The sequence below is a fragment of the Rutilus rutilus genome (assembly GCF_951802725.1).
Source record: "Rutilus rutilus genome assembly, chromosome: 13".
NCBI classification, from domain to species: domain Eukaryota; kingdom Metazoa; phylum Chordata; class Actinopteri; order Cypriniformes; family Leuciscidae; genus Rutilus; species Rutilus rutilus.
In genome coordinates this window covers 847,501-859,491 of record NC_140218.1, presented here as the reverse complement: position 1 = coordinate 859,491, position 11,991 = coordinate 847,501, and the positions used below count along the sequence as shown (strand labels likewise).

The 11,991-nt window shown below is 42.4% G+C and overlaps 1 protein-coding gene across 1 annotated transcript; it reads right to left on the bottom strand.

Annotated features, from left to right (window-relative positions):
* Positions 1-6,741: 6,741 nt before the first annotated feature.
* Positions 6,742-10,275, bottom strand: LOC311302368 (E3 SUMO-protein ligase ZBED1-like; the record flags this gene model as incomplete). The annotated part of the gene is made up of 3 exons (XM_084428184.1): positions 9,433-10,275; positions 7,934-8,274; positions 6,742-6,910 (listed from the first exon to the last, which is right to left on the bottom strand). The coding sequence occupies exons 1-3, from the start codon at positions 10,243-10,245 to the stop codon at positions 6,742-6,744; spliced, it is 1,323 nt and encodes a 440-aa protein (XP_084284310.1). The 5' UTR covers positions 10,246-10,275.
* Positions 10,276-11,991: the final 1,716 nt, after the last annotated feature.

The window sequence follows — 11,991 nt, the reverse complement described above, 5'->3', positions numbered from 1 at the left end:
GTCGAGCCGCCTCCTCATGTGAAGGCAGCGCCGACGGTTACTCAGCCCCGGCCAGCGGCTGAAGTCCGTCACCACTCTCGCTCTGCTACGCGCCGATGTTTCCCTGAGAGGCGGGGACCCCGACCCAAGATTGCGTTGGACCCCGAGCCTCGCAAGACTTCCTAGCCACAGGAAGAAAAAGGGAGAGTTTGAGTGCAGATGGCCGGACCGATCTCCCCAAAGCTTCTCAAACATTCCCCAGTCCCCTCCTCACAGGCGGCTGGAAATGTCTATATTGCAGTCAATGGGCCGGTTACGAAACACGCTCACCTGCAAACAAACGCCGTTTTAACGGCGACACACACAAAGTACGAAAAGAGCCCTTTTCTGTGTCACTTGTAGGTCACGTGATCACGATAACTTACGCACCCCTACACACAAGTATTGTCGACTCGACGCTCACTCTCCCCCCAACCAGTGTGGGAGAAACAATAAAAATAGACCGTGTGCCCACTCCTCAGTGCACATAAATGCTGTTTCCGCATCAGTTTTTCCTCTATCTCATACTGCAAGAGTGTCTATGGGTACGCCCGCTGCACAGCGCGCGCCCCCACTTATGAGCGCTGTACACATGGCGTTAACAGCTCAAGTCGGCCTGACGGCCGGGTCCCTATCTCACAGCGGCCCACCCCCAGTCTTTATTCAACCCCTAGCGGTACGGGCCGAAGCCTGGGAAACTATCCCCGACATATCGAAATGGGTGTTGAACACAATAAAACACGGCTACTCACTACAGTTTGCTCGCAGACCGCCGCGCTTTTCAGCCGTGGTCGAGACGAAAGTGAGAAAAGACGTTTCACACGTTCTCTGCACCGAGGTGCTCAAACTGCTGGAGAAGGGCGCGGTCGAAACAGTTCCCCCCTCACAAAGCCAGTCGGGTTTCTACAGCCGCTATTTCCTCGTCCCGAAAAAGGATGGCGGTCTCCGACCCATCCTAGATCTCAGACACTTGAACAAAGCGCTGATGAAGCGCTCGCTCAAAATGCTGACCAAACATATTCTACCTCGATGATTGGCTGGTTATAGCACAATCAGAGGCACAATTATTAACTCACAGATCTTGGATTATCAGCCATCTAGAATGCCTGGGTCTAAAGGCAAGGCAAGGCAAGGCAAGGCAAGGCAAGTTTATTTATATAGCACATTTCATACACAATGGCAATTTAAAGTGCTTTACATAGAAGAAATTAAAATAATAAAAAGAAATAAGAATAATTAAAACAGTTTAGAAAAATAAAATACAGTACAGTACAAACAGTCAGACGAACAGTGGCACAGTGCTCATTCAGTAAATGCATAGCTAAACAGATGTGTTTTGATATGTGACTGTAGGAGCACATCTGATCTCCTCTGGAAGCTGTTCCAGCATAATAGCTAAAGCGGACTCGCCATGCTTAGAGTGAACCCTTGGTATTTCTAGCTGATATGATCCTAATGATCTGAGTGATCTGTTGGGTTTATATTCAGTGAGCATATCTGCAATGTATTGAGGTCCTAGGCCATTGAATGATTTATATACCAGTAATAATACTTTCAAATCAATCCTAAATTTAACTGGGAGCCAGTGTAAAGACCTGAGGACTGGTGTGATATGTTCATATTTTCTGGTTCTGCTCAGAATCCTGGCGGCAGCGTTCTGTATGAGCTGCAACTGTCTTATGGTCTTTTTGGGAAGGCCAGTGAGGAGTCCATTACAGTAATCCACCCTGCTGGTGATGAAAGCATGAACAAGTTTCTCTAAGTCTTGTCTGGAAACAAAGCATCTAATTCTTGCAATATTTTTCAGATGATAGTATGCTGATTTAGTTATAGCTTTGACATGACTACTGAAACTAAGGTCTGACTCTAGTGTCACACCAAGATTCCTGACTTGATGTTTAGTTGTTTGACCCCTAGAGTGAAGGTATGCGTTCACCTTGAGAACTTCATCTTTGTTTCCAAACGCAATGACTTCAGTTTTGTCTTTGTTTAATTGAAGAGAGTTTTGACACATCCAACTGTTGACTTCATCAATGCATTGGCACAGGGAGTCAATGGGGCTGTAGTCGTTAGGCGATAGGGCTAAGTAGAGCTGTGTGTCGTCTGCATAGCTGTGGTAAGCAATTTGGTTCTTTCTCATTATTTGGCTCATTGGGAGCATATACAGGTTGAACTGGAGTGGTGCAAGAATTGAGCCTTGAGGGACTCCGCATGTCATGGATGTCCACTCAGACTTATGGTCTCCTATACTCACATAATAACCTCTCCCATCTAAGTATGACCTGAACCATTTTAGGACTATCCCAGAAAGCCCCACCCAGTTTTCCAGCCTGTCCAGAAGTATGTTATGATCGACAGTGTCAAATGCAGCACTGAGGTCGAGTAGTACCAGCACTGATAATTTGCCTGAGTCAGTATTTAAGCGAATATCGTTTATTATCTTTATGAGCGCTGTCTCTGTGCTGTGGTGCGGTCGGAAACCAGATTGAAAATTGTCAAAGTATCCATTCGAGCTCAAGAATTTGCTCAGCTGATTGAAGACAACTTTTCAATGATCTTGCCTATGAAAGGAAGATTTGAGATCGGTCTATAGTTGCTTAATATGGTCTTATCTAGATTGCTCTTTTTCAGGAGGGGCTTGACAACTGCAGTTTTCAGGGAGTTTGGAAAGCTCCCAGAGAGAAGTGAAGCATTTACCACTTCTAGAAGATCTGCTTCTAAACTGTTTAACACACTTTTGAAAAAAGATGTGGGAAGTGTGTCAAGAGCGCAGGTTGATGTTTTAAGGTGCTGTACGGTTTCTTCCAAAATTTTGCCATCAATTTCTTTGAAGTCAGACATAGTAACTACTTTCTCAGGTGGATTGATCTGTCTGACCCCAGTGCAACTCAAGGATGTGCTGATCACCTTTCTGATATTATTGATTTTCTCAGAGAAGAAAGAAGCAAACTCACTGCACTTGCTGTCTGAGAGCATTTCACTGGGAATCTGGCTTGGGGGGTTTGTCAGTCTCTCTACAGTAGCAAAAAGAGTGCGTGTGTTGTTTAAATTGCTGTTTATAATATTTGAGAAGAAAGTCTGTCTAGCTTTGCCTAGTTCCATATTGAAAGCATGAAGGCTGTCTTTGTAGATGTTATAATGGACTACAAGTTTAGTCTTCCGCCACATGCGCTCTGCTTTTCTGCATTGTCTTTTCATATTTTGCACTGCTGTTGAGTTTCTCCAAGGTGCTTTTTGTCTGCCACTCTTCTTCCTGACTTTCACAGGAGCAATATCATCAATTACACCTTTAACTTTTGAGTTAAAAGAATCAAGGAGAAAATCAAAAGAGTCTGCAGATATGCTTGGTGTTAAGGATATAGCCTTCATAAATAGGACACTGGTGTTCTCATTTAAGCATCTCTTCTTGACAGACACAGATCTCGCTTCAGTGGCAGGAGAGATCAATATATCAAAGAAAATACAGAAATGATCAGACAGTGCTACATCCATAATAACAATCGATGAAATGTTTAGACCCTTACTGATAAGTAAATCTAGAGTGTGTCCACGATTGTGTGTGGGTCCATGAACATGCTGAGTCAGATCAAAAGTTTTTAAAACAGTTTTGATTTCTTTTGCCATGTTGTTCTCTGCACTATCTATGTGAATGTTAAAATCTCCAGCAATGGCAAAACAGTCAAACTCTGAGGTAATTGTTGATAACAGTTCTGTAAAGTCCTCAGCGAAGGCTGGAGAGTATTTTGGAGGCCTGTAAATAATGATAAGTAAAATGCGTGGATTCAACTTTTCCAAGAGCACACTATCCCCCAGCCAGAATATCTCCTTTCTGGGGATAGTAATAGACTCTGTGCGAAAGAAAGCTCACCTCTCTTCAGAGCGCGCGCTCTCTATTCGCCGCCTAGCGGCATCTTTCAGAGTGGGCCCCTGCGCCCCCCTCAAACGATTCCAAAGGATGCTGGGTCTTATGGCCTCAGCATCAGCGGCGCTCCAGCTCGGATTACTGCACATGAGCCCTCTCCAACACTGGCTAAAGAGACGTGTCCCAGTTCACGTGTGGCGCTCCGGCCACTTACTGATCAGAGTGAATCAGAATGGCTGCGTCAAAGCCCTGACTCCCTGGAAAGCTATCGACTGGTACCAGTCTGGCGTGAATTTGGGTGTAATTTCGAGGAGAAAAGTGATCACGACAGACGCCTCCAACCTAGGTTGGGGAGCCCTCTATGAGGGCAGAGAAGCGCCTATACATAAACTGTCTGGAGATGAGAGCTGTCGCGTTAGCGCTCAGAGCCCTGCTTCCATACCTAAAAGACGAACACGTCCTGGTCCGAACGGACAACATGGCAGTGGTGTCTTACATAAACCGCCAGGGCGGCCTCAGGTCGAACACTTTGCACGCCATGGCCAAGAGTCTCATTCTATGGGCTCAGCACAACCTGCGCTCGCTGAGGGCGGCGCACGTGCCAGGCATTCTGAACCAGGGTGCGGATATGTTATCCAGAGACAGTGTTCCCCCAGGGGAGTGGTCTCTCCACCCTCTGACGGTTCAACTAATATGGAGCATCTTCGGGCGAGGCAGAGGTCGACCTCTTCGCCTCCGAAGACAACGCTCATTGCCGATTATTTTTCTCGAAGAGCACGGACGCACTCACCCACGAATGGCCGAACCGTCCACTGTATGCTTTTCCCCCGGTCACGATGCTGCCTCAAGTCATCAAACGGATCAGGGAGAGAAAATGTGCAGTGCTTCTTATAGCCCCTCTCTGGAGGACCCAGCTCTGGTTCCCCGAGCTGACACAAATGCTGAAATCAGCCCCATGGCCAATTCCGCTGAGGAGAGATCTCCTCAGGCAGGCGAACGGGAGGATCTGGCATCCCCGTCCCGACTTATGGGCCCTTCACGTATGGCCCCTCAACGGGTACCCGGGTGCCTCCCGGATAGGGTGCTGAAAACCATCACTGAAGTAAGAGCGCCCTCGACCAGGCGCCTCTACGCTCAGAAATGGAGAGTGTTCTCTGGCTGGTGTGCCACTAAGAGCCTGAACCCCCACTCTTGCGAGATACCGAGTGTACTCGCCTTTTTACAAGAGTTTTTGGACGCGGGTCGCACCCCCTCCACGCTCAAAATATATGTAGTGGCCATAACAGCATCGCACGCTCCTGTGGCCGGACAATCATTAGGAAGGAACAACCTTATGGTCCGCTTCCTCAAGGGGGCAAGGAGGCTAATAGTCAGGTTTTATAACCTACAAGTCCCTGCCCTGCATTCCAGCGTACTGTCAGTATGAAATGTGTAAGCACAAAACCCCCATAAAACGTGGGCCCGATACTATCCGGTCCTGTTTTTACACGAACTATGGTTCATATTTTATACCATTCATCATATAAGGGGTTTCTGTTTAACATGGGCCCGATATTGTCCGGGTCCTGTTTTACACTAACTATAGTTCATATATATTCATATATATTATATATATACTATACATTAAATAGCATTATTAAGGTTTGGCCCTCATTAGGCCCACTCCTCATTTTTCCCTTATGAAGTCACTGACCGGCTTATTGGGTTCATACTAGGGCTGGGCGATATGACGATATTATCATATATCGACGATGTCTCGCAAATATCGCGATATCGATAACAGTCAGTGTTACCAGACGATAATCGACAATATGGTAAAAATGACGACTGATAAACTTACATGACGTTGCGTTGCCAAATACATTATAAATAGCTTAGTTACCATACACTTACCTTTTTAGTGTTTTTGATGCAGCTACAGTAGCCAATGTGTTAAAGCAAAACATGGAAGGTAATATGTTGGTTTTGTCTGTTTTCATTATACATACGCAGAGAGAAGCACGTTACAAATAATTAATGAGACATAGCTTGGCTAAAAGTTTTAAACAGCTCTAAAAATATTATCGGCTATAGGCTATATTAAATAAAATATTAATAATGAAACTATTAATCAAACATGGAAACCTGGAAAACATTTAAAATACTAACGCTAAAAATAAAATGAGAGAGCAAAACCTTTGGGAAAACAATATTTTATTCAGGACACAATGCGAATGATATTCAATTATTTAGACAAATTGCTTTTATCAGTAGCATATTAAAAAAGTTTTATTTTAAAATCAAACTATGGGTAAACAAAAATCACCTTAAAATCACTTTAACCAGGTGATCTGTAAACCACCGTAACTGGTTTACCCATCTTAACAGCTGCGTATATGCAAATCATAAATGCATTTTTAAAAATCATCAAAAAACTAAATCATCATTCAAAACTAAAACAAATATGATTTCATTTTTTTTAACACATTAGGCTATAGTTCTTAAAAATAAAATATAATCCAAACACCACGTTATTTAATTGAACCTATGCATTTATAAAACATTAACATAACGCAACAATCTAACGCAGGTTTCTAGACAGGAAAACGAGCATTCACCTTATCCGGGGTTAAAGCATTACGGAATGGGGTGACAATTTGACCTGCTGCGCTAAAAACTCTTTCTGAAGGACTGCTTGTTGCAGGCACACACAAAAATTTTCGCGTTACGAGAGACATGAGCGGGAATCGGCTTTCATTATTTTTCCACCACGCAAGTGGATCCTCCTCACCGTCAATCACATCCTCCAAAAGATAGGCCGCGAGCTCAGCCGCTGCCCGACCCGCCTCTCTGTAGGTGTTTTTTTGGTCTTTCCAAGGAGATCACTCAGTGTGTTTTTTTTTCTTCTTCAAAGGCACCTCTTGAGCGCTGGTGTTTGCATGTTGTTCTTCGTTCTCGTGATTTACCGGGCTTGAGTGACGATGGCACTCTGTAATGGCATCAAGCACTTCTGTCTTGGTTTGCTCTAATTCGTTCAAATTAAATCCACCTCTGTAGCGGGGATCAAGGAGAGTGCTGATCCGGAGAAGTTTTTGGGTTGCGTGGTTGTTAGGGTAGAGTGGGGGAAAATGTGACATTACAGTGAAACAAAACATAAATGTGACTAGAATTGCCATCCCGGTTTTGAGTGACTATGGCAGGAGTTATTCACCAAATATTAAAATTGCTCAGCCTTCATAATTAATTCGTATTTTCACTGAAAATATTTTTGTACAAAGGGGGCGTTTTGCCCCAGCGGTGGGGTAAAACGCCCCCCAGGGTGGGGTAAAATGCCCCCTTTCTTACCAACCAGTTTGCTTCATAGATCAACAGCAAAATTAACAGACAATAGTTTTTAATCTCTAAAGGTAAAAGGCAAGTAATGTATCAACATGTATATATATTAATATTTATTTCAGCAGTTCAAAATAGGCTAAATTAACTACCTTCCATCAGTGAGCTAACTGTGTTAGCAAGCTAGCTAGTTAATGCTCACTTGAGGTAATTTTTTCATGTTTTGTTCAAATATTTTGATTTTACCACCTAGTTATACTGCATTAAGTGTAAAACAAAGGATTTGATAGACAGAAATATTTTAGTATAGTAATTATGATAGAGAAACTATGCCCCCAGGGGGGGCGTTTTACCCCTCAGCGTAGGGGGTGTTTTACCCCACAAGCTATGAGTTTTTTTAAAAAATGTTTAATTTTTAAAACATAATTATATTCCTTATAAATAATATATGATCTCAAACTACAGACTTCACTATTCATCTATCATACATCACTGCGATATCCTGCAGAACAATATTCTCTTAAACACTTATTTACTAATATCTGAAAATTATAGCATTTACCATGTAATCCTCTTCTCTTCAAATGTGTCGCTGGTGTCAGCTTCACCATAGAGATTTGTATATCCCCGTTATCAACGTAGTGCATAGCAACAGTAAAAATGTATCTTGACTACTTTTAGTGGTTATTTTGGGAAAAACAGGTGGGGGGCGTTTTACCCCAGGGGGGCGTTTTCCCCCACTCTACCCTATATTTGGCGTCTAATTCCTCCAAGATGCCAGTCTTAATTTTTTTACCCAATTGTGTGTCATCGTCATTTTCCGTTAAGACACGACGTGTGTGTTGTAGCACTGGGGTGACCGACGAAACAGTAACATAAGTTTCTCCTGACAAAACGTCGGTCAAATCTGCTACAGGCTTCAGTCCTTTGTTCACAGACTCCAGAACTGAAATATCTTGCCACGTTAAGTTTGGTAGTGGACGTCGGCTTTTGTCATCCGCAAAGACCCGTCGTATTGCTGGAGTCTGCTCCAGAATCCTTTCCGTCATCTTCAGCTTCGAGCCCCAGCGCGTTGGACAGTCCTACAATCAATTAATAAACAACACAAAAATCATTACTATTTAAAGTGTCTGTTTTTATATACATTTTTTATATCAATCTTTTAATTTAACATTTGTTTTTCTTTTAAGAAAGATTCCTATTTTCTTTTAAGATAGATTTAAAATAGCTGCGTTTGTGTTCTGCAATTCTAATGTAGCCTAACCTTAAACGGTTGTAAATTTATATAAAAGGTAACCATAGGCCTGTATTTTAAATACTATTAAAATAAAGGTGTTAGAATAAAATTATTATAATATAAAAAATCATGGGTATAGGCTATTTAAAATAGCATAATAAAATACAATATATAAAATAATGGTAACACTACAATAAGGTTTAATTTAATCTCCAATATGTTCTTTAACAGTTGAGATAGTTCTTTAATGCTTCGCTAACTAGCAGAAGACACTAGCCGTGTTTAAATCCCAGTTGTGCAGACGGGGGCATGTTGTCACACTTCGTTACAATGAGCCCCTATTAGAAACATGCTATTATATTCTATACTTTTATTAATTTTATTGAGAAAACGTGAGAAAAAAGGTGAATAAAGACTGAGAGTCAATGTTCAGAAATGACTAATTATTTATTTGTTTTGAACTATGTTGTATAGCTGTGTTTTCCTGTGTTCGTAGTCAAAACTCAAAAATGAGTTTATATTTAATTATTAAAAATTGCCATTATTTTATATGAAAAAGTTTTTAAATTGTATTTTATTTAGAAAATATTTTAGGTTTTTTTTATTAGATCAGATAACATTTTAAGCTGTCATATGTTATGTTACAATGTACTCCACCTATGGGGCATGTTGTCACATTTCACTTCCATTCTTTCGGGGTATGTCAAGAAAAAAAGTATATACTGTATTAATAAAACAAAAATACATAATTGTAGTAGACATGTGGGAAATTAATGTGGGAAAAAAGAAATACTCTGAAGTAGATTTACACAAACTGAGAAAGTCAAAAAGCGTTACTTTGTGCCCCGCTCTCCCCTACGTTCATTATAAGATCAAGTTCATTAGGCTATTAGTTAATGCAACTAATGTAGTTAACTAATGTTTACTAATGAAACCTTATTCTAAAGTGTTACCAAAATAATATACAAATAATAATGATATTAAAATATAACAGTTATCTTACCGTTACGAGAGAGTGATTAGGGATGTTGAGCTCCTCTTGCGCTCTCACGAGTTCACGTCTTCGGTGCCAACTCTTCGAGAAAGCCCCATTAATGGCCCGGCATACACCAAATGCTCGGTCTGTACTGGCCTTCTCCTTCTGAAGTGAATTGTTTATGGCGACATTCAAATTGTGCCCAAAACAATTAAGCCATGGCCAATTTAGTTGCCGCACTGCTGCAACGACATTAGCTCCATTGTCTGTGGTGATACATGAAATTTTTCTTTCATCAACGCCCCATTCTTTAACACTCTCCAAGAGACTATCTGCCAAATAATCTGCTGTGTGGCTCTCAGGCACATAAATCGTTCCGAAGCAGTTTGATTGTAGTACCCAGTCTTTGTCTATGTAATGAGCAGTAATTGACATGTAAGGTGTCATCGTATTGCTGCTCGACCACATATCTGTAGTAAGCGCAACATAGTCCGCGCTACTGATGTTAGTCATAACCTCGGTTTTCACCGTATTATACAGCTCTGGAATAGCTGTTCTTGAGAAATAATTCCGACTGGGTACTTCATACTGCCGGTCAAAAGTTTGAAGCATGGACCGGAATTCTGCCTGGTCCACAAGACTAAGAGGCATCATCTCTTTAACCAGAAAACGGGTCACAGCTAGAGTGCACTGTCTCCATTTTAAACTGGATTTATCGTACTTCTTTCCACAAGCGAACGCAGAAGCAATCGGATTTAAACTAGAACTTTTCCCGCTTTGAGATGCGGCTGCAGAGCGCGGCTCAAATGAGGCCGCTACTGCTGGATGGTGTATGTGCATATGGCTGCGGAGATTAGTGGTCTGCGCATCCTTAACCTTCACTTTTTTTTTGCACAGCCTGCAGATAGCCTCTGTTGGATCCGCTGGTTCACCTTTTGCGTTTGGTTTAAAGGGGTGGTTCAGGATTTTCAACATCGGACCTCATTTTCAAGTGAGCCTGTTTGTCATTCATCAGTGGAGACCGTTTTCAAAAAAATTCATCCAGTCCTTACTTTTGGATAGTTCGCTGGTGCTAGGCTAGCGCGAGTCAACGGTAGATGCGTTAGCCTGCCATTAAAAACAGTTTTACCCACTCCACAGTACATCAAAAGCAAATCAATTATAACGCCAGACTACCGATATAAATATCTGTTGAGAGAATAATGTTAGAAATCAAACTACCCTTTCATCGCATTGCAATAGTTATACTTTGTTCCCTGTGTTTATTAGCACAGTCTACAGCAGCGGCGGAGTGATATTAAGTTACCTAGGCAACCGAGACTCCTACTAGCTAGCTAGACGTCCCGACTGTAGTGCGCTTCTTTTCTGTGTTTACTTTTCGGCGCAGTACTAACCGGAGCAAAGTAAAATTCCGCCACTGCTGAGAAACTAGTTCCTGTAAATGTAATGCGATCATTGAGATGCAAGTGTAGTTTGAATTCTAACATTATTCTCTCAACATACATTTACATCGATAGTCTGGCGTTATATAATTTATTTGCTTTTGGTGTACTGTGGAGTGGGTAAAACTGTTTTTAATGGCAGGCTAACGCATCTACCGTTGACTCGCGCTAGCCTAGCACCAGCGAACTATCCAAAAGTAAGGACTGGATGAATTTTTTTGAAAACTGTCTCCACTGATGAATGACAAACAGGCTCACTTGAAAATGAGGTCCGATGTTGAAAATCCTGAACCACCCTTTTAAATCCATAATACTGCCAAATTAACGATGTGCATCTTTTCTTGGATATTAAGCTGTCGTCCTCCATTTTATGCCGGGAAAATGTTGACGTCGGACATGAGCAATAGCGCGCGCGCGGCGAGTGGGCGGGGTCAGTGCGGAGCAGATGATGTTATCGGATATTGCGATATTTTTGAAGGCGATTATCGCCCCAAAATTTTTTACATATCGCCCAGCCCTAGTTCATACTTTACTCTTAAGCTTCAGGCATCTTGCCTCAGGCTATTATTAGAGCGAAGTTAAGCACACACAGCGTTTTGAAGGGGGTTCCCATAGCGTAAGCTACTTACGCAATAGGAGAGACCTCTCGAAAGGGAACGTCTCGGTTACTAACGTAACCTCGGTTCCCTGAGATGAGGGAACGAGTACTGCGTAACTTGCTGTGCTTGTGCTTTGGTCTAGGATCGCTTCAGTCGATTTAACCTAAAGAAATCTGACGTACGATGGGCTCAATTTATAGCCTCTGGCCACGCCCATCTTGGCGGGCTCTGATGTGTCAGGGCGCGGGTTGCCCTGATTGGACTACGCATCTGAGCCGCCCCGTCATAGGTTCGTGCAGTTGACGCAGCACAGCCAATGACCGTGCTCGCTGCTCATCTGTGTGTGCTGGAGTTTTCCCATAGCGTAAGCTACTTGCGCAATACTCGTTCCCTCATCTCAGGGAACCGAGGTTACGTTAGTAACCGAGACGTTCTTCTCTATATCAGAGTCAGTGTTTCTGAACTCCTGAAACGCCTCCATTGTGGTCTTGAGTTTCTTCCGGGAACGAACACGTCACAATATTCCTCATTATAATAATTCATAC